General features: G+C 31.2%; 1 protein-coding gene across 38 annotated transcripts in view; it reads right to left on the reverse strand.

Moving 5' to 3' along the window:
- The window catches only part of RIMS2 (regulating synaptic membrane exocytosis 2), an 821,462-nt gene that overhangs the window by 246,047 nt on the left and 551,791 nt on the right, over window positions 1–23,624 (reverse strand). For 19 of the 38 annotated variants that reach the window (XM_007488199.2, XM_056823232.1, XM_007488200.2 and 16 more), the window contains 3 exons: window positions 23,351–23,416; window positions 7,731–7,910; window positions 6,711–6,820 (listed from right to left, as the gene is read on the reverse strand). In XM_007488199.2, the coding sequence (XP_007488261.1) occupies window positions 6,711–6,820; window positions 7,731–7,910; window positions 23,351–23,416 (356 nt within the window). Of the gene's footprint in view, window positions 1–5,881; window positions 5,915–6,710; window positions 6,821–7,730; window positions 7,911–23,350; window positions 23,417–23,624 lie in introns of all 38 variants that reach the window. The other 19 variants (XM_056823206.1, XM_056823209.1, XM_056823211.1 and 16 more) reach the window with 3 other exon arrangements.

The following is a 23,624-nucleotide window of genomic DNA, read 5'->3' on the forward strand; positions in this document are numbered from 1 at the left end:
GGTGCAAGTATAAAATCCTCTATTTTTCATAAAAGCTCTTCATATCCTGCCCCTTCCACACTACCAGTCTTATACATTACAGACTCCTAGTCTTCATACTTTGTGAGATATTGTGATAGTGGTCTCCTGGCTATTCCTCAAATAAGAAACTCCAACTCTCAACTATGGTGATTTTCTGTGGCTGTCCCTCATGGCTAGAATGCTTTTGCCTTCTATTTCTCCCTCCTGGTTTTCCGGGTTTTCTCCAAGTCCCTGCTAAAAATTCTTTCTTCTAAAGGAATCCTTTCCCAAATTATAACACCGTCTCTGTTAATTATTTACAGTTTATCTTGTAACAAATGTTGTTTGGACATGAAGGCTGGGCATATTGTTTCCCCCCCTTAGGCTGTGAGCTCCTTGAGAGTAGTAATTCCCTTCCTCTTTCTTTCTGACCCCAGTGCTAAGCTCAGTAAAAGCCTTTTACATAATAGGTGCTTCATAAATGTTTACTGACTCAGTGATTCATTCAAATTTAACTGGCCTTTCCCTTGTGTACAAGTTATTGAATTTTAACTCATAAGATTTTAAATTCTAGTTATAGTGTTACTTTCAAATGGTAAATTACTCAGTGAGAATGAAATTTTTAGGGCTGAATTATCATAAATTAAAAAATTAATGTCCCATTGAACTTTAACTGAGGGACATTATTTTATTTCAGTATAAGTTATTAATTAGAAATTAATTAGAAATTTAAGATTTGTCAACTCCTACATAAGGCTATTTATGACCTCAGTTGTTGATATACTTTCCCTCTTGAAATGATCTTTGAAAACTTTACATAATGACATTTTATTAATTATGCATATCTTTATCTTCCTTACAATCTCATGAATTGTAAGTTTCTTGAGGGCAGGGGCTATTTCATGTTGTCTCTACATTGGTACATAATGAGTACTTAAAAATGTTTGATGAATTTGAGTTTAACTGAATCATATATGTAGAATGAGAAATGATAGATTGCCCAAGATATTTAAGAACAAAAGGAAGGCCTAAATGATTTGAATAGAGCTTTTATGAAAAAGTTAAGAAAAGACTTGAGATGGGAAAGGAGACAGTGTAACATGTTAGCAGGAGTACTGATATTGAATAAACTGAAATTAATTCAACATTTATTAAGCACTTACTTTGTGCTAGGCACTGTACTACTGGAGGCATAAATAAAAAATGAAACAATTTGTGCCTTCCAAGAACTTATGTTCTACAAAAAATTGTGCACTGATCTTTCAAAATTTCTAAATATGAGGCACAATACATTTATTAAAATTTAAGGTACTTTCTGTACTTAGGACAGTGATGATCTCTGTTATTATTTTTTCCTTCCTGAAATTAGTTTATTTAACTTTATATACTGGCATTTACATTTCTATGCATTCTTCGTTTTCACTATGGATTGTAAGCTCCTTGAGTGAAGTGATTATTTCATTTGGGTCAAAAAAGCAAACAAACAAAGAAAAAAACTCTTTATTACCAAGGAGTGTGGTGTAGCAAAAAGGATTCTGGATGCAGAGGTCAAAGATTTGCTTTCTCATTCTATGACATTGTTGTTTGACAAATTTCTTACCTACTCGAAGCTATGGTTTTATCATATATAAAAAGAGAATAATAAAACCAGCATTACTTACCCTACAAAACCATAGTAGGAATAAATGAGATTATATTTTTAAACACTGAATATCTTGAGGTGATATACAGCTATTCAATATCATGGAATAGAAGTTCATAGTTACCTTTTTAATTTTCTATTAACTCACAATTTGGGTGTATACTGGTAATGTTTATTCTGAAACAGAATAAATTAGTTCATATTCTAATTTCATTTTAAAGGCAGGAATGTGTTATGAATAGGTAGACCTGCACAAAGGGACAAAATAGTAGCAACTATTTCCCAAGAAAACTTAGTTTTTGTGTGGGCAGAGGAGAAGTCCTTTTTTATTTTACTGACAACAGAGTACAAGCTTTAAAAAATTATTTTTACTCAGGGCTTTCTCCTACCTCAATTAGTCTGTTTCATGAATGGAGACAGAAAATGGTATTGATGAAAGAGTCTTCTTTTTACTCCTCCATTTTAGGAAATAATTTATGACTCTAGTTGTCTACATTATTCTCATATATATCTAATATTAGAGCAATGTAGTATAACTGTAATTACTTGAAGGAACTCAGAAAAGTGCTTTTTCAAATGGGCATGCAAGGATAAATGACTGAGAACATTCCATCTAGGGGTTTTGGGGAACCATAGAAATAAAATTTACCTTAAAATGAACTTTTTCACGAAAGAATTTTTCCTATTATGAAATTATTTAGATTTGTAACTTGAAGTGTAATGAGTCTCAAGTATATTAGGAATACCTCTATGGAAATAAAAATTGTTTACCCACTAATGATATGCTATTAAAATTTGTTCCCATTCAATTCGAAATTAATTATTTCTACAAAAATATCACTAGTATATAGATAATGAAATTCATTCTTTATGTTATAATCTTTTTGAGTGTAATTGATCCCCTAGGATATTTCATAATAATTTAAATTATATTTCATAGATGTATAATATATAGGGAAATCCCATTAGAATACAACTGAATATCAGATTTCAAAATGTGGATGAGAGAGGTACAGACTTCACAGCAAGGACTTCATTTAGAAGGAAACCTCATGCAGCAAGGAAATGGAACTTTGGCTGGCAATGGGGGATGGGACTAGAATCCCCATCAAGAAAAGCAGATGAACAGTTGAAAAAGGAGTTCTTATCCCTTCTGAACTGAAAGGGAGATCATCTCACTGAACTTAACCTTTTGTGATCCCTCATTGATCTGAAGAACTCAGATTAGCCATCTTTCCTCAAAAGTGGTGTATAGAGACATTTTCCCTTTGGGGAAGACAAGAGACTATTGATAAGACTTTGAACTTAAGAAAGCTAGCACAGATTAGCACAGATAGGAATAAAAGAAATCCTTCACTGGCCTGTGAGGCCTGGCCTCCACTCCAAATCTGAGAGAGACTCAAACCTCATCTAGGGAAATCCCAATTCCCTCTTCCCTGATACCTCTCCAATCCAAACTGGTTATTAAAATTGATCTTTATTTAAATAACAGTAATCAGATAAGAGGACTATCATTTCAGGTGACATAGAGGGAGCTGAACCTCAGGACAGCCATTCAACTGTAAATAGTCCTTATTGGACTCCTGCTGGGTGGCCTTGGTCTGGGGGTGAGGCTTGTCCCTCAGGAGAGCTCGTGCTTACCTGCTCTGGGGTATCTTCAACATCATTCCATAGAGAAGACATCCCCTCCAGCTATCTTATTTGGCCCATTTCTTGGGAACTCCATTTTTCAAAAATAGCCTTTTGGTAGGGGGCCTCTCTCTCCTTTTACCTCATGGGCAGTCATATTCCCTCTGTCTCTTCCACTCTACCATTCCTGTTACAAAATCTTCCATATCCCCTGTTCTTTGATCCCCAACACATTTTCCCTTTAAATATTATACTATCCACCCAGAAGATTTCCATCGATGTCTTCAAAAGCTGTATCTTTATATTAGGAAATTATACTAGCCTGACTCCACAATGATCTTCAGGGACTCAGGTCCCCAGACCTGAGCCCTCTATTCCTGAAGGAAATTTAGGTTGAAAATAGAAATAGGGATTTCCTTTTTTCCCTCTTCCCTAAACTTATCATTCCTGAATCTCTAAACAATAAATAGATTTTATAAGTTACAGAAGAACTGAACATCTCATTCTTCAAATGTACTAAGGGGGTCAAGATAATATTCATCCAGGGAAGGAAAGAGAAACCAGAGATTAAAGGGGATCCAACTTCACTTTCTCTTGGACAGCTCTGCCTGGGAGAGGAAGTAGTGCTTCTATTTATCTGTTTCCTCCCTCTCAAAGATCTGTCAAGGTTTGGTTCCTGATCCCCTGCTAGTACAAAAGTAAACCTCTATGATAAAGTGCAATGAAAAGGAGATGTTTTTCTACATGATAATGATGATGATGATGGTGGTGGTGATGGTGATGATGATGATGATTACCAACTTTGTATAGGTAGCACTATTTGCCAGTATAGTGTTAACTGTTTTTCAATTATTATCTCACTTTATCCTCACAACACCCCAGGGAGGTAAAGTGCTATTATCATCCCCATTTTATAGATGAGGAAACTGAAGCAAATAGAGGTTAAGTGACTTTCCAGGAATCAAACTTCTAATGAATGTTGGAGATCAGATTTGAACTCATCTCCCTAATAATATACCACTGTAATCAAAACCAAATTTGTTTTTTTGTTGAGTCATTTCAGTCATGTACAGTTCTTTGTGACCCAATTTTGGGTTTTCTTGGCAAAGATACTGATGTGCTTTGCCATTTCGCTCTCAGTAAACAGGGTTAAGTAACTTGCCCAGGGTCTTAATGCTAGTAAATGTCTGGGAAGAGATTTGAACCTAGGAAGATGAGTCTTCCTCACTTCAGGTCCAGCACTCTATCTCCATCTAGCTCCACCCTACACAAAATACTGTGTATTGGTTCCAAAAAAGAAGAATGCTAAGAGCTAGGCAATAGGGATTAGGTGATGTGACCAAGGTCACATTGCTAGAAACTGTCTAAAGCCAAATTTGAATCCAGAACCTCCTACCTCAAGGTCTGGATCTAAATCCACTAAGCCATCTAGCTACCCCCAGAAAGGACTTTTTAAAAGTTTTTACTTTTAGATCCACAGGAATTATATTTTATACTTAAAGGCATTTTGAACATCACCTTTACTTTACAGATAAGATGGGTATAGAAAATTCAGCAGAATTACCCAAAGTCATATAGGTAGCAAATTGAATATTTGAATCCAAAACCACTGATTTCAAACATATCACATATCAGACCATATCTCATTTGTGTGCAACTTATTTTTGTTAAAAAATAATGACCATATTTAATATCAGACCACTAACTACAAAAAACTGACATTAATAGCCATAGGATCTACTTAGAAGTAACCATTAAAAAATCATTTAATCACAAAAAATTATAAACTAGTACATAAATGGTTTTATGGACACAATATACTCATATTTACAATTATACATGTTTTTATAAGTTGTCAAGGTAAAATTGAAAATCCTAAAAATATTCCCTTAGTAAAATTATTCCTTCGAGTGGCACTTTTCAATCACTTGTAACACCTGTTTTCAAAGACCTGTAATCTCCTTTCAAGACGTGTTCTTAAGTAAAACGATATCTTTAGTCTTTCTTTAACTAACTAGTTAGATACTTTTATTTCCTAAGATGTAAAACATCAAGATGATACTATTTATATAAATAAATCTCACTTCACTCATTTCTAACAAGTCTATCTTTTTCATATTATAATACAATATTGATAAAATATTCACATAAATTTAGCTGTTCTATAATTGCTAGGCATTTATGTGCATCATTAAAAATGATGCAGAAAACATATGCTAAGGTAATTTTTTTAAGTTTTGTTTTTAAATCCAAGTTTGGTAACTGAAATAGTGTCATAAATACTAAATCAAATATTGATGACAGATACATTTGAAGAAAATATAGACCCTCAATGACATAAACACAGACTGCAATTGATATCTTTTGTTAAAGTCTTATTCTAAGTGTGGGATTCTCAATCAATGTAAAATTTATTACAGAAAACACATTTTACCCTGTTAGTATTAGTAAAAATGAAAAATACTTGACTATAAGCCAAAAAAATAATTTTACTAAACTAATAAAAATCTATACAATGAAGGAACATCAATTGCAGTTGGGTTTATTTTTGCTTACACAGCCCCCCAAAAAGGCTTTCAGCACAAAACAAACCCTCCTTTATGTACAGACCTTCATAAGGTTCTATCTCCTTGTCTCCATTGTCTAGGGAAAATAAAACAAAAACAAAACAAAAAAGGGAACCAAAGCACAGGGGTTAAAAACAACAGAAATATATAGAGGCACAGTATGTATCTTCTCAAAAGGAAAAAAATATATGGGCATTTCAATATATTTTGCAAGTCATATCCACTAAACAATTAAAGATTCCCAAATTATTTAATGACATAAATAAGTAAAGATGTTTTATTATTATATTCTATTTCCAAAAATGTCTTTTAAAAAAGAATTCACTGTATGTGGGTACTATATATATGTGTGTGTGTGTATAAATATTCTTATGCCAAATATGATATCATTAAAATGTTCTAATGCCAAAATATGATATCATTAAAATATCAGTACAACATGCATTTTATTCTAATGTTAATTATTACCTTTTTCTGATACTCCAGTTTTGGGAAGGATCACCAGAGTTGTGCATCAGCTAACCGTCCTTTGCAGTTGTATGAAAATTGATTTGACTAGTTACTTCTTGTAAGTAACAACAAGTATTAAAATTTATTCATAGCAGCAAAACTACCATTCAACTCATACCTTAAGAATACTATCCATATTTGTCTTTTTAATATTTTTGATTCATTAACATTTTTCAAAATGATCTAAATAGGAAAACCTATGATAAATAAAAATATTTTGCCAAAAATAATGCATTACTTACTAATAAAAACATAACTAATGATGAACATTCAAAAATTAATGCAAAAGGGTAAAGAAAATCTTTATTCACCTCAGAATCCAATGGCATTTCCTAAATGACATGATTTGAAATAAAACTTACTTCTCTCCAAAGTCCCCTTTGGCGGGAGCTGTGGGAGCTGTCGTCCCCTGCGTCCTGCCACTGGAGTACTTGATGGGCTTGTTTGGACAGACCCAGTACGAGGATGAGACCTACAACATATATTGGAAAAAATACATAGCATTAATACTCATACTAAACGAACATGAAAAATAATTTTAAAAAGAATTTGGTACATATGATACCTGTATTAATACTAATTTAAAGAGCTTTAGCTATTGATTAAAACAAGAAAACACTATCTAAAAGGAAAAGAATAAAATAATGACCAATATCTAAATACCACAAGATGTTAATATATTTGTGTGTTGATATGTATACATACACATTTACATGCACACAAACTAGTACAGCAAAGATAATGGAATTACTTTTACAAAATTAACATCCAAACTAGATGAAAGAAGAATTCTATACCTCAAAAATGTGGTGATGTTTTATTTTTCTTCCTAACCGTCTCCAAATTTATTCTAACTTTCCCTTTTTTTTGTCAAACAGATGTGTAGTCTCATACGAAATAGATTTCATTTGTAAAATAATTCAGCAACTTAGAATAAAACAGTGAACAATTTAAAATGTAGTCAGAAAAATAGTAGTTAATACATAAAATTAGTATCAGTGTAAGAAAAGTTAAAAATTTGTTTAATTTGATGTTATGATGACTACTCCATAAGCGATGTCTAATGAACACAAACAATTTCTCATTCTGTAGGAGAAGAACATGATGGTTACGATGTGCTTTATATGGGAAATTACCCAGGACTCCTGATAAATGAGAAATCACAAAACAAATGTAGTCGAACAGTTAATAAACAAATTACAATGGCAGCTACACACTATTATATCCACTGAATATAAAGTGTGTTTACACTGAAGGGGTTAGTATCTATTGCTACTGGTGATCAGCCAAAGATGATAAGAGATATTAATTAGCCACTGGGAAAATAAAATGGTGTGTTGAAGGGGCAAAAGGGAGGTTAGTCTGATTGATTTGTCTTTCACCTCGATAAGGCAGGTGAAGGAGGGGCAGATCTTCCAGTCATTAATGAAGGCATCGACCTCATGAGGTTTGTATCAGGACGTTCAGTGGATCTGGAGCGGGAGGTGGTCCGCTCTAGGACAGGCCGTTGTTCTGTTGATCTGGATCTGTGATATGGCTGTCTATCTGCTGCTTCACAATTCCTGTAATGTTAGTCAAAAAGCAGCTCAGTTGACCTTTAGCCCTTCTTCTTTTTGTTAAGCTATGATGCATCAAACTGATTTTGAGAAAAGTCACTATTAAAAGTTATGGAGCACATAAAGGAGCAACCTTTTTTTTTTTAACATCTTTGAGCAACCTTAAGCTTCTGAAGAGCATATAATGAGCCATGTTCTGCCTTCAACTAAATATCAGCAAATTTTCTGAAGGCAATAGAAGTTGTTTAGGCAAAATCAAGGAGAGTAACTGATCTAGTATTTGCTCCTGAACTCAATTTTGTGAATCATTATCTACAGTATTTCAAACAATTCAGCGATAGCACAGTCCTTTCCCTAACATCTTCCAAATGTAGACTGGGGAGGAATAGAACTATATATGCATTATTTTCCAAGTTGCTAAAGTAGTGTAATCAGTGTAGTAACAAAGTTATCAATAGTCATTTGGCATAGTCAGAATATACTTGTGAAATCTAAAAGTTCTCCTTGAGGAATCAAATTATGGTTATGAAAAAGCAACATGGCCTTTCAGAGTACCTAAGTCTGAAAGTTACATGTTTATGCATGAACTCATGACTATGTGATTCACATTAAAATGAAATAAAAAACTATTCAATTTGTGTCAGCCACAAATTTTATCAATATACTACACTCAAATAAAATATAGGATAATCTGACAAGATTGTCATATGTCAATGGCTTATTGCTTTTCGTATGATGAGGTCTGTTTGCTTACACATAAAACCATATCAAAGAATCTATTCTTTGTGGAAAGTCATGTGCTGTAAGCTTTTCAGTGTCAATACTACAATAATTCAATGTATTAACAATACAAATTATAGGAAAATTAGGTTTAAAACCATGAAAGGAAAATCTCATTATAATATGGCTTGCTATTTTAAACAGGTACAAATACATATTCACTTGAAATTAAATCATATCCTTAACAAAAAAATGTTACATAATGAAATGCAAAAGCAGCATTTTAAAGGAGTTCTACTGTTATTTATAAACTCTTTCAATCATATATACAATTCCAAATAATGTAAAAAGGAAAAATGAGTAAAAAGTCTCCCTAAAAATAAATATATTTATAGAATGTTTCTATCATAAGAAATTAGATGATTGGTATAAAGTTTTTTTTGCATTACATTTATTTTAGCTAACTCTAACACTTAAAAGACATGTTAATATTTAAGTCAACTGTTATTATACAGTATCTTTAAGTAAAAATCTGTCAGGGATTTAATTTTTTAATCCTTGTTAATCTATTGAGTTAGTAATATTTCTCCTAATATCAATATAGTTTTTAAAATGCAAAGGGAATCAAACATGTTAATATATGATGACTAAAAGGAATCTTCCACCAACATCATTAGTTCTATCAAAACATTACAGGAGATTTAGTGCTATAAAAACAATGTTAGAAGCTGGGTTTGGTAAGGGAAATGAATTGGCATAGAATCACTGAGGTAGAGCAAGGCACTGTAGCATGACTTGAACTGAATCAGATAGCAGAGTAGAGAAATTGAGTAACAATCTGAAAATAACATTATGATGCTATATCAATTGTGGCAATACTATAGAGGATATTTCTATAAGCAAAACTGAATATTAATTACAAAATAACTATTTTAAACAAAAAAACTAATGAAGACAACTTCATGCAGAATATTGATACTAAGTAGATTCATAAAATGGTACTTTATAGGACAAAGATTTCTTTTAAAATGACAGCTCTACTCAATTACTCAATTAATTTATACTTTTTACAAAAATCTTTTTCAATATCTTCCTCTCAAATGATATGAATAGGTATAAGAAAAATTAGTTCTCATATATGCTCATTTGTAATATGCAATTTAAAAATCAAATTTTGTATTTATAATGAACATGTCATATTTTAATGTCAGAGTATTATTATAAAAATAGCAATGTAAATATAATCATCCTGAAACTGAAGAAACACAATTGTTGCATGTTTTATTACATTCACTATATTCTATCAATTTTTAAATATCATGATATTTAAAATACAAGAGAATTAAGTCATATAATTTATTTAAAGCATTCTGTAAACCTTTGAACATAATAAAAATGATAAATATATTGAATAAGATAATAGAATCATAAAGTATTTTCTCCCACTAAAATAAAATATTATAGTTATCTGGCAGCCTATAATAACATTTAGCATCAAGAAAAGGATATCAAAAGGAACAATTGAAACCCAAATAAAAAATAAACTGGGAATAACCAACTCCATGTTTTCTTGTACATGTATGCACCTTTTGAGAGGATAAAAATAGAAAGTTTCTGGATAGATTCTTTGATTTTAGTATTTTTTTAGTTAAGGAACTCAAGAGGAACACATAAATATAACATAGGTCTGTTCCCATGACAGAATTAGAATAGCCCCTAGAAAGTAATGAATATAGGTTTATTATAAATATTGATGATTACATGCCAATTGTGGATTTTTGCCAGTCAGTTAAAGACAAATCTAGTTTTCTTTTCAATAAGATAGCAAAAACTCAAGCCAAGCAGCAGTGCTGGGATATAAGTGAGATTGAAAATGATCAGGTCTCCATAAAATTTCTGAATAAACATCAGCTCGCAAACAGTCAAGTTAAACTAACAGAAACTGAAAAATAAAATAATACCTTATTGAAAAGAAAATTAGATGCCAAATGGTTTTGATGACTGCTGCTTTGTAACGTATTTCTGGACATGTTATTCCCCCTTCATTTCTACATTTTTCCCCCCTATTATTTCCCTTGCCACTTTAGATCTTTAAGAAATCTATTATTTTATCAAGTTCTGAAAAGAATCAATTTGGTATTTATATTGTTATAGCATTAAAACTGTAAATTACCTGAGAATTGTCATTTTTTAAATTATTTCCACAAAAGTCACCCATGAGCACTAAACATTCCCCCAGTTATTTAAGCTGTTTTTTATTCTTTAAAGAACATTTTACCAAAGAATCTATACATATATTTTGTGTTCCAGCCCTCGAATCCCAAAATACTTTGTACGTTTTACATTTATTTTGAATGTTTTTTTCTTAACATTGTCCATTAATTTTTTGTTATGATATAAAATTATATGAAATTTATGGGTTTATTTTGTAATCTATCATTTTGCTAAATGTATTGCCTCAATTACTATCTTTTTTGATTCCATAGGATGTTCTAAGTAAACCAAGATATCACTAAATAGGGTTGATTTAATTTCTTTGCCTATCATGCCTTTATTTCCTTTCTCTCATCTCATTGCTTAGCATTTAACAATTAACAGTGGGAACAAATGCATTCTTTACCCATGTTATTTATTGGGATAATGAACTCACTGAATCTGATGCATGCTTTTAGTTTTAGATAGATACTTTCTATGGCATTCCTATACTTTAAAGGACTTTTACAATAAATGAGTGTTGTATATTGAAAAAGGTTCTTGACTAAATAAACTGCAACTACTGAGAGATTCAGGTTTCTACTTAAGTCAAGTTAAAAAAAAATTGAATGCCTGCCCTGGACTTAGAGCTAGTTAAGTGTTGTTTGTTTCTTGAAGTTGAATCATCCTTATATTGCCTGTACAAAACCAACCTAGTCATAATGAATGTTTACTTGAATGAACTGCTATAGAATGATAGTACTATTTTTTAAATTGTATTTATATTAATGATTGTGTTTCATAGTGCTGCTTTGCTTTATTATTCCCTAATTTAGTTAATAAGAAAACATTTTCATATTAAAGGAGACAAACTATTTTCTTTCTCAGTTATTGAGAATGTCTGTTTTATCACTAATAATTATTCTTTTTTTTTTTAACCTTTATCTTCTGTCTTAGAATCAATGCTGTGTATTTATCGCAAGGCAGAAGTGGTTAAGGGTTATGCAATTAGGGTCAAATGACTTGCCCAGGGTTACAAAGTTAAGAAGTATATAAGGCCACATTTGAATCCAAGACTTCCTGTTTCTAGGCTTGGTTCTCAATCCACTGAGTCACCTATCTGCATCCATAACTATTTTTTTAGAATTGTCCACTGAATCAATCAGAGGGAGTTCTCTCCCCTGTACTCTGGTCTGGCTTAAAAATTATTTTACATATATTTGTATTTCCTTTTATAAGATTGGATTAAGAACCCTATTTGGTATTCAGTCATTTAGGACATTACATGTATTTTTAGGATATTCTTATACTTTGGATAGCTGTTATTCATTTTTAAATAGAAGGCTATGATAATACTTTGTGTTTCTTCTGGTTGTGATTTGACTTCTTCACTTGATATTTTGTTCATTTTATTTTCTTCCCTCTTTTTAATGTTATTGAGTTATTGTATACTAAACTTTTAGTAAACTTGATTTAGCTAAATTTGAGTTAATTAAAGTTTTATTAATTTTGTTAGCTTTTTCAACGATCCACCTTTGAGTTGTCATTATTTTTCTAGTCTTTTGGATTTCCAGTTTATCCGTTTCTTCTCTAATTTTCAATGTCTTATTTTTGTTCTTATTTTGGGTTTATTTGTTGACTTTCCAATATCTTAAAATGTATAGTCATTCAATTACTCCCCTCCTTTGCTATTTTGTTATCATGCATTTTCATTATTTTATCCTCCAAGACTCCTTAAACTACATTTCAGAAATTCAGGTTTGTTGTTTCATCTTATCATTTTAAGCATAATTATTCATTGTTTCTATGATTTGTTATTTGACCAACCAATTACTTAGAAATTTAATAAGTCTCTATTTGAATCTGTCTTTTGTTTGTCTAACCTGAACTGATTGGTTATTTTTTTTTTGGCATTATAATCTAAGGATATGCTTACTATTTATACCTTTTTACATTTATCTGTAATAAACATTTTTTCTATTACATAGTTAATTTTAGTTCCACATGGTATTGAGGAATATTGGTCAACAGCCTCATTTTGGAGATGCTTTATATCTTTGGGTTCTAGTTTCTCCAGTGATTTTTTGATTCTATAAAACTTAGATTTGTCCAAATCTGAGAAAATTATTGAAATCTACTATGCTTTTGTTATTTTCTACATTTTCTTATAATACAGTTCATTTTTCCTCCATGAGTGCAAATGTATTTGGAGAAAATAACTTTAATATTGATATTTGTTGTCTATGGTTCCTTTCAGCACAAGAAACTTTATCTCATTGTTGTGAATTTTTGTCTTTGCATTGTTCATCAGCATAACTTCTCCTGTTATTGTATTTGTCTCATGCGTAATAAATTTCATTGTATCTTATTTTTACTCTTGGTCTATCTTTGTTTTTAAATGTGTTTCTAGTAAGTAACAAATTGCAGGGGTTTGTTTTGTTATTCATATGCCACTTTCATTTTAACGTATTGTTGAATTAATTCACATTTAAAGTTATGATTTGGGTCTATACTTTCCATTTGTTGGTAATACTCCTTTTTTCTCTCCCTCCTTACAGATTTCTTCAATTATTTTTTTAAAAAAAACCCTTTAATTTCTGGCTTACAATCAATACTGTGTATCGATTCTGTGAATTTTAGATTTACTCCACCCATTTAGTCTTTAGAATTTTAACAACCAGGAATGTATACACCCTCACTTAAGGATTAAGTGTGGTGGAAGAAGGTCTATGACCTGTATGTGCTAGCAAGTGACAAATCAGAAACAATCGACTGACATCCTGAGCTGTCCAAAGCCAAGTTTAAGCCACCATGGGTACATGTAAGGCACAGAAAGTGATGTAAAAACCTGCCTTTATATTTCACATCACTTCCTGTGAGAGGGTGGGCAATGGAACTTGACTGTGGAGGAATTCCAGCATGAGACCTCAGACTGCTTCCCTTAGACTGTCACATAGTGAGTGCAAGGCTAACCTCTCTTTCCTTGGCTTTGTGGAGGCACCAGAGGAGGCCCCTCATCTTGGAGGAGGTCTCATGACTGGAAGCCAAGCTAGATTTAATCTTCTGCATCCCTCCCTCCTCACCCCCACCTCCTGCCTGTTATCTCTCTCCCTTTCTCTTTTTCTTTCTTCCTTAATATCTTCTCTCTATTGTAAATAAACCACCATAAAATTCCATTCTGACTTGAGTATTCCATTGGGATTTAGAATTTAAATCCTCGGTGACCAACTAAAAATATATTCAGTCTCAAAACTAAATTTTACCCTTAACAATTCCAAGGCAGAAGTGTGGCAAAGGCTGGGCAATGGGAGTTACATGACTTGCCCAGGGTCACACAATTAGGAAACACCTAGGTCAGATTTGAACCTAGGACCTTCCTTTCATAAGCCTGGTTCTCAATCTATTGAGCCACCTCTCTACCCTCCTCTTCAAATATTTTTACTTAACCTACTTTCTCTAATTAATTTACTCCAACTCTTTTCCCCATATTCTTAAGTCTTTCCTCCTCTCATTTGTCACTTCTTTCCCCAGTCTTATTGGCCATTAGTTCCTTTTTTCTTTGTCTAGTTATCTAATTGTTTTTTTTTCTCTTTTTATCTCTGCTAAGTAGTTAATTAAAATGCCCCTTCCTTTTCTCACCAACTTCTTTTCTATGTAGTGTTCCTATATGCATTATGACCAAGAGATTTTTGTTGTTGTTTTCTGTTCTTAAATTAAAAAAAAAGATTTCATTAGTGTGTTCTTTTCATGTTCTATCTCTTCTTAGTTTTGGTGCTTTGATTCATAATCTTGAGACTTGTTAATTTTCTTCTTAGTATTTGTGAACCTAATGGAATTAAGGGTCCTAAAGGGTCCACCTATTTAAGTGACCTCTTCTTTAAAAAAGCTATTATTTCATTGTATATTTTGTCCCTTTCCACCTTTTATTCTATTAACTCTCATTTTTAGAGATTTCAACTCCTGCAGGAGCTAACTGTACCACTATCTCATTATAAATATTTCCTATTTTTGCTGATGACAAGGTTTATTATGGTTTCCTTTACCATTTACTATGAATTCTCCTCAATGAGTCCATACACTCCCACCCTTCTGAATGTTTGTTTTCTCCCACAAGTTCTTCTTCCTCATTTCCTAAGTCATGATGCTGTCCATGGGGGCACAACAACCCCCTAGGGTAGTTGTCTATCTGAGTATTAAATATTTGAAAATATGTACAGTATAAGGTATCAATTTCCCATTACAAAATATATCTTACTCCATTATGGTTCTTTTTAGTGGGATACCCTCCCACCACTGAATTTGATTTCCCCTTTTTGTCTCCTGCTTCAACTCTATTACATGAGTTGTGATATTTAGATCACAGTATTTCAGGCCTGTTATTACATCACCATTTCTCTTATTAAATTACAGCTTCATCTTTATCCCTCTATGTACTTTCAGGAAGAAATCTCCTAATAGTTCCTCTTACACTACTTTGTTTTTATTGTTTATAAACTCCTAAGGTGTTTTTACCCTCTGACTCTAAGGCCAGCTCTCTATTCACTAAATCATTATACCTCTTTAATTCACATTATGTTCCATAATATAGTGGTTTTAATTTTTGTTACTGTATAGTATTTTGCTATTTTTAATAGACAGTATATACATAACATATGTAAAACCACCCTAAGTACTTGATTTATTTAGATGACAGTACTTTGTAAGTAACTGACAACATATGAGGCTGATTTTTCCTTCAAAAACTTGGTGAGGTAAATAATAGTTCATATATATTTGTAAGAAAGATTTTCTTAATAACTTTCAGAATTTTAAAGAAAATTACATTTGCCCAAGATAGCTTTAATTTTTTTAAATCTCACTTTATTTTTGACTGAAAATGTTTTTTAATAATCTCATTCTCAGAAGGCAAATATAGAATAAAATTGATCCCCATGCTTAAAGAAACTCTAGATTTTTACATTAGTTACATAATTTTCATGTATGTGTCCTATTGTATCCAAGGTATTTATTACTTTATTACTAAAATATTACCTTGAAGCTTTGCATAGGTCAATTTTCATCTAATTTTTCTTGAGATGTTTTTATTACTCTTGAAGAAATACTTTTTATAGTTGCTTGCAGTGAACTAGAACTGTCAGTATGAGGGATTAACTTGTGGCATTAAGAAAATATCACTTCCAGAATATTCTATAATTACATGGGAGAAATGGTTATATAAATTTCCTATAAGGTTAATAGAAAATAATCCTTAAAATGAGTGATATTAATTAGCAAAATTAGAATAGTGATGGAATCAATTTCATAGAAGTCAAGATAAGAGATGTTTTAATTATTTGAAAACAAAGAATTTCACATGCATCTGGAAAATATTTTTTAAATAATGATTTTGAAAAATGTAAAACTGAGGCTTGTTTGAAAAAATGTTTCATAGAATTTTGGTTTAAATTTTTTCCATAGATTATGATCAAATATCTATCAGTCAAAGGCTTTATAGTGCTACAAATTCACTGTATCTTATGATCCAACTCTTTTCTTTAATTAAACTCAATAGATTTATTGAGGTCTTTCTGAAAAGAAAACTATATTTGATAGTGAGAAAGATTCAGTTTATATAAAATATACTCCCTAACTTCATGAAGTTTGTAATCTAATACAACTAATGTTCCTAGCACTTGCTGATGTATTAGTTTCCTGCTTCTACTACCTTTCTTCTCTGAACTTGTATTCATGCTACCTTGCTGATAGCAAGGTCTTATGAGAGAAAATTCATGCTTTTTCTTTTTCCCCTCTTTACCTATTTCCTAAAAAAACGTGTATATTCCTTCTTTTAAGTTACTAAGATTATTTCCTCTAAGTATGACATGAAAACATTTTGGGCAGGGAGGAGGGAGGTGATAGTGGTGGTGGTAAAATAATGATATTGTAATACAGCAATAATGATGTATTTCCATTCATATCCATCTGAGTATTTTTACTCCTGGTATAGATCACAACAGGATTGCTCTTTATTCTATAGCTCCACGTTGACAAAGCTGTGACAGAACAGCTGCTCCCATCCCCTGCTCCACTGCTCCTGAGGACATTTTTATCAAGGCTTCCCCTCAATTCAGCCACCACAAAGTGAGTATTTCCTGCCTCCACCCCTTGGGGTAATTCCTGGGGCTCACAGGCGGGTTGAAGGTGCAGTTTGGCCATGTGATGTCAAAAACATTCATCAATACTGCTATAGTCTATTGTATAGGTTTTCTAATGTATTTTCTACAAATATTACACCTAACATGCTGGAAGCTATACTTTTTATATATCTTTATGTTGTATGGATGCAAGTTGTCCCTTTCCTTCATTTCCAGTCAAATGTTTCTTAAATGATACCCTTTGTGTTGATTCTATCATATAGTTCTGTATTAGTAAAATATTGTAGCTTACTCATGCCAACAATTTTGAAGGTATTTGGAAATTCTCAACATATATTAAAGAGGGGAGGATAGTAAAATAATTGGAAATTACATAATGATGATCGATAAATATCAGTAGCTACTGACACATATGCCTGCTTTTTAATATCTACAAAATCTTTATGAGTAAATACCTTATACAAATATTGAGGACATTCTTGTTTGAAGGTATGAGCAAGAATCAGTACACTGTTTCAAAAGATATGGTTGAGTAGGCCACATTTTTGTAGTCATGTAATTGATAGAAAAATGAAATATATCCAAAGTTCCATTCTGGCTATTTTTTGTTGACTATAAAAAGCATTTTATTCAGGAAGGTAAATTGTTACTGAAAAGGTTTTTCCTATGAAATGTGTCCCATTTCTTGAAAATAATAACAAAAATTAAAAACAGATTTATAGACTTTATCACCTAATGATCCTGCAAACATCTAATGAATTGGATAGATAGGTCCTCAGCATATTGATAGAAAATAAGAAATGGGGGTATATTCCTATTTTTTTCCTTGCTGATATACCCTTCTCAGATTTTGACTTCAAAATCAATCATCTCCTGTCTGAAATATATTTTAGATGATATTTAAGTTCTACTTAATTGGCTATTCAATTTGGAAAGGTATTTAGGTATTTCAACTAATTTAGAATCTTATTAAGGTACTCTTGGGCATGGGGGAACCCAAACTGTGGCTTGAGCTCCTTTTTTCCCTAACTTCAATTGACCAATAAATGTTTTCTTTCAAAAGAATTTTTAAAATGACAAGATAATATCATATTTAGTATCAGACTTGCATTTAATTCCTTGTTCTACCATATACCTTTACTTAACTTGGATTCCTTTTTCTAATCTGTGAAATAAAATGAAATGGTTTGAGTAAACTATCTCTAAGGTTCCTTTCAACTCCACATATGATCCTATAATCTCCCCTTGTTCTAAACTCTTTTTATAGATCCACGAACCTGAAAAAAAGGTCTTTGCTTGTACTTCTAAAGATTTTTACAGGTGACTGCTAAGTTATAAGAGGTTTAAAGCTGACTATCTAAGTCTTCTAGAGCAGTAAGATAAGAGTGCAGTAGATGGACCACTGGATTTAGTCAGGAAGATGAGTTCAAATCCAAACTAACCTACTCACTAGCTGTATGACCATAGTCAAACCATTTAACCTGTCTATCTCAGTTTCCCATATGTTAAATGGGGAAAGAATATTAGCTCCTACTTCCCAGGATTCTTGTACATTTAAAATGATAAAATGTTTATAAAGTGTTTTTGCAAACCTAAAAGCACTATATAAATGCTAGCCATTAATGATTTAAATGACTTGTCCCAAGAAGCTCATTCTATTAACAATCCTGCAGTCTGTTTAATCTAGCAAATTTTCAGAATCAAACTATCAAGCCACTTGTAATAAGTAGCTATGATATTTGCCATAAATATTACTATACTTCTATACCTATTGCCTTAGATTGAAATATGGACAAAATTTTTTTATGGTGCAAATGAAATGGTACACTGCAAATTGGGATAGTTCAATCAGATGAGAGTTTTTAATCGCAAGATAATTAAATTTTATAATTTTAGAACTGGAAGAAAATTTGGAGGTCCAGTCACTACCCAAAGTATGAATTCTGTCTATAATATATTTTTAAAATTGTCTTCTAATCTTAATGTGAAGATTTCTATTGATGAGGAAATTATTATCCCCTAAGGAATTCAATTATATTTTAACAGCTCTAATTGTTAGGACATTGTCTCTTATAATTAAATTTTCAAACATATCTATACTCCTATCAATGTGGATTATCCTTCTAAGACTTTAGTGTTCTATAACATAACCGCTTCATATCACTAGAAGTATATTTCTGTTACAAAGATGGACCCTTTCAGGGAGAATATTAGCAACATTAGTGGTTTTCAACTTACCAAAAGCAATCTAACTCTATCCTCCACCTTTTCAATAATAAGCCCACTCACTATATGAAGTTTCCAACACTCACTCTCTCTCTGTGTCTCTCTCTGTGCTGTGTCTCTCTCTGTCCTCTCTCTCTCTCTCTCTCTCTCTCTCTCTCTCTCTCTCTCTCTCTCTCTCTCTCTCTCTCATACACACATGCACACAGACACATCCAACACATACACACATGTACATACAATTGTATAGCAAGTTGATAAATATTTGTTATCTACTTGGCTTTTCCTGTGTGGAAAGTTAGGACAAATTCTTCTGGGTGATTTTGGATTTCATTTAGAACACTCTGTTTGGTTCCAGACCTTGATGAAACCAATAAGACAATATATTTACAAGGAGGACCATTTAAAATAGAATGCCAAATACATGGCCTGCAGGACAAATGTAGTCCACAGTACTCCTGAATATTGGAAACAACCTCTAAACTATATTTTTAGTAGTAGTTTTTAGAAGTATTTATTATTACTGGTATTTATTAGTAGTAGTTTTATCTACTCTCTTAGCATGGAAAAATGCTTACAGATTATAAAAAGCTTAACTCTATGAACTTAAAACTGGAAGCTCTAAGTCTTAAATAGAAAATAAAATTAAAACAGAATTTAGATCTGAAAAGCACCTCAGTGGCGAACTAATCCTATGTATAGCTGAAAAATATTCACTACTAAAACATACCCATTTAAGTGATCATTATGCATCCACTATAAGGCTACTGAAAAATGAGGAATCTACTTTTGAATAGCCCTAAGTGTTAGGAAGTTTCACTTGGCATCAAGCCTAAATCTGCTTCTTTACAACTTCTACTCATTATTTCTAATTCTTATGGTGCTAAGGAGAACAGGTCTAATCCTTCTTGAAGCTGTGAATCATGCCCCTTAGAAGTCTTCTCTTTTTGGTGCCACACATCTACTTATGGCATGAATTCAAAGTTCTTCATCATCCTTCAACTTCCTCCAAACAATATCTTTCCCAATTCTACCGCTGCAACTAAAACTGCACACAACTCTATAGATATGGCGTGCATAGGGAATAGTGTAGGGAGACTATTACCTGTTTATCTCTGGAAGCTTTCTAAATACAGCCGCAGTTCATAATAGCTTTTTTGGCTATGTGATCAGATGAAGGCCACATATATACTGAACTTGCAGTCTTTCAAAATACCTCAGATATTTTTTAAACAAATTACTGTCTAATCATATATTTCCTATTCTGCATTTTTAAAGTTGACTATTTGAATCCAAATGTAAGGTTTTACATTTATCTAAATTAAATTTAAATTATAGAGGAAGTAAAATGGATAGAGTTTCAAGAGACAAGAACACTTGGGCACAAGTTTTATATCTGGTTGGACCTTGGACAAGTCACTAAATCTCAGTGCTCCTGGAAAAACTAGAAGTTGCAGAGAAGGTGTCAATACACATTTATAATGAAATTTTACCATTTGAAGTTCTTCAATCCAATGAAATCACACGTTTGGTCAAAATTTAATCTTGTTTAATTTAGCCCAGAACTTTATCCATCCAACATATATTTTAGATCATGATTTAGCCATCTACTGTTAACTGTCCCTCCCAGAATTATGCCATTATCAATTTTGATAAGTATGTTATCTATTCCTTTATCCAAGTCAATGTTATAAAAATGTTGAACAGTGAGAGACAAATTGGGATCCTTGGAATTAGAGGAATATATTAATTACTTTTTTAAGCTGATAGCAAACTATATGAAGTACTCTTCAAGTCAGACTATTTGAGTAGTTATAAAGGATTTAAACTGTACTATTCACTCCTTCATTAGTTCTGCAAATGTGGTTTAGAGATCTTTGCTGATCCCCTGAGACCCTCTTAGGGGTTCTGTAAGGTAATTTTTTTCACAAAAATACCAAGATGTTTTAATTTCTAATACAGTACATTAATATATATAACCCACATAAAAAAGTTCCTTGGAGTTCTCAATAATTTTTAAAAGTGTAAAAGAATTCTCAGACCAAAAAGATTTAGAACTACTGATCTAGCCAGTAATACTCCATTTTCCCCACTTGACCAGCATGAGAAACTTTGTCTATTTTTATAAAGCCTAAATGAATTTTATATAAACACTCTCTAATCTAAGAGCTTAGTGACAACACCTCCCCCCCAAAATGAAGCTATTCTTGAATGACCAGTTCTTAATGAAACCAGGCTAACTTCTAGGAATAACCACTTCTTTTCCCACATGGTCACTAACCAAATATTTAATAATCTGTTTTAGAATTTTGCCAGGAATCAATGTTAAGCTCCCTGATCAAAATCAAGTCAACATTTGCATCTCTCCAACAAATAAAAAAAATACTTATTTTAGCAGAAAATATAAAAAATATAAAATCTATCATTTTAAAATAAAAATATCTTGTTTTCATAAAAATGAGCTTTTAAATTGAACAAAAAGGAATATAAGTGAAATAAGAATTGTACTTGTATATATAAAAATTTAATCAGTAAGATACAAGATAGTGTTTTCTATGAAGCATTTTCATTAAAATTAGATGTTTCATAGTGTCCAAGATACAGATATCATTTTTCAAGGAAAAATATTTCTTTCTATAAATTATAGCTAAAACAAATTTCTTTCTTTGATCAGTGACCAAATCCTATATATGTTGTGAATACTGTCTGGATACTCAAAAATTCTAAATTGTTTTAAAATTTTCCTATCATCTGTCAATGTAAACTATGATACCTCTCTTCTGGTCCATACATTAATATCCTCTAAAATAACAAATGCTTTTATAAATATTGGTTCCCAGTTTTATGATTCTCTTTGTGTATTAGTTATTTGTCTTAACCATCTTAAATCATTAAATTCATCATGATTAGATAATTGTATTTCCCAATTATATTATCCTCACTATATTCCTCTCTAGCTTTAAAGAGAAATATACAACTTAAATATCATTTACTATTAATTTAAATTAAAATTTATAATAAATAATATTAAATACATTCAAAATATGTTTGTTTAATAAAAATTTAAAACAGTTACCTTTGAAATAAGGTTAAAGTTTCTTAAGTCACCATATTCTAACAGATACTGACAAAGTAATGAAATTTGCCCATAGATTATTATCATTCATATAGTCTAAGGCAATTTAGACTATTAAAATTTTAGGTATCTTTTCAGATTCATGACATATTTTACAGGGGGGTTTTATTCACTACATGGGAAAAAGGTAATGAATATCTAAAATAAATGTCATCATAATAAATATAATATCCAGGTCCCTCAAGGTATACTTTGCATGGAAATATAAATATTACATGGGGTAACACTTACTAGATGTTAAAATAATCCTTTCCATTGTTTATATAAAATTAATTCAGTTCCTCATCTTAATAACAATTGTTGGTTATTCAAAGGAAATGAAATTTTCTGTGTAAATTTAGTGGATATCACAAATAACATTGTTCCAAAGACTTCAAATTTTACAGAGAGTCCAGTTATAATAAATATCTACTTTTAATATTTCATTAATTAAATTCCATTTAAAGGCTCTGATATGATCTTACCTTAAATGAATATATATACTATTAGTACAACTTAATATAGTGAATATATTAAAGAAGTCTCATAATATAAGTTTAACACAACCAACTTTAACATAACTAACTGTTCAAGATCAAAATCAATATAATTCCCTTTTGGAAAATATCTAATTCATTTTTGTTACAAATGCAAAGCTAACTTAAATTTCCACTGGTCAATCAAATAATATACAAATTTTAAGGGAAAAATAAACTATTATTATTTGATACAACTTAGGTCACATATGGGAGAGAAAACTCAAAATTTAGAAGCATTTACTGATTTTAATTTTTAATAAAATATACTACCTGGAATTTAGTAAGATAATTTTTGTAACAATCTCATGGTTATTACATTCTTCTCATATCGATTCTCATATCAATAAAATATATTATTTTACAATTTTAAAATGTTATAACAGCTATTTTAATCATGATAATTCAGGAATAAAGAAAACAGTGAAAGAACTTGAGCTTAAATATTTAGAATATTCATTAACAAAATATCATTATAAAACTGATATCAATTACTTATATATTTCTACTATATAAATGAAATACCTTTCAGGACTGTGGGGTGTGTCATCAAAATATGTGTTAGTCTCTCTTCTCTCCTGCCTATTCCTCCTAAACATGAAATAAATAGTAGAAATTTAAGACATTAATTGTGCTCTAATTATGTTATAATTCCATAGTATCCTAGAAAGCAATTATATTCAATAATTTCTTATTTCATCATAAAAATAAGGAATTCTCATATATAAAGATGTGGTAGAACTTAAATTCCTTTTAAAACATTTCTTGACCCTAGAACTAATCCATACATCATTCAACA

Source organism: Monodelphis domestica, chromosome 3 (genome assembly GCF_027887165.1).
Source record: "Monodelphis domestica isolate mMonDom1 chromosome 3, mMonDom1.pri, whole genome shotgun sequence".
Classification (NCBI taxonomy): Eukaryota; Metazoa; Chordata; class Mammalia; order Didelphimorphia; family Didelphidae; genus Monodelphis; species Monodelphis domestica.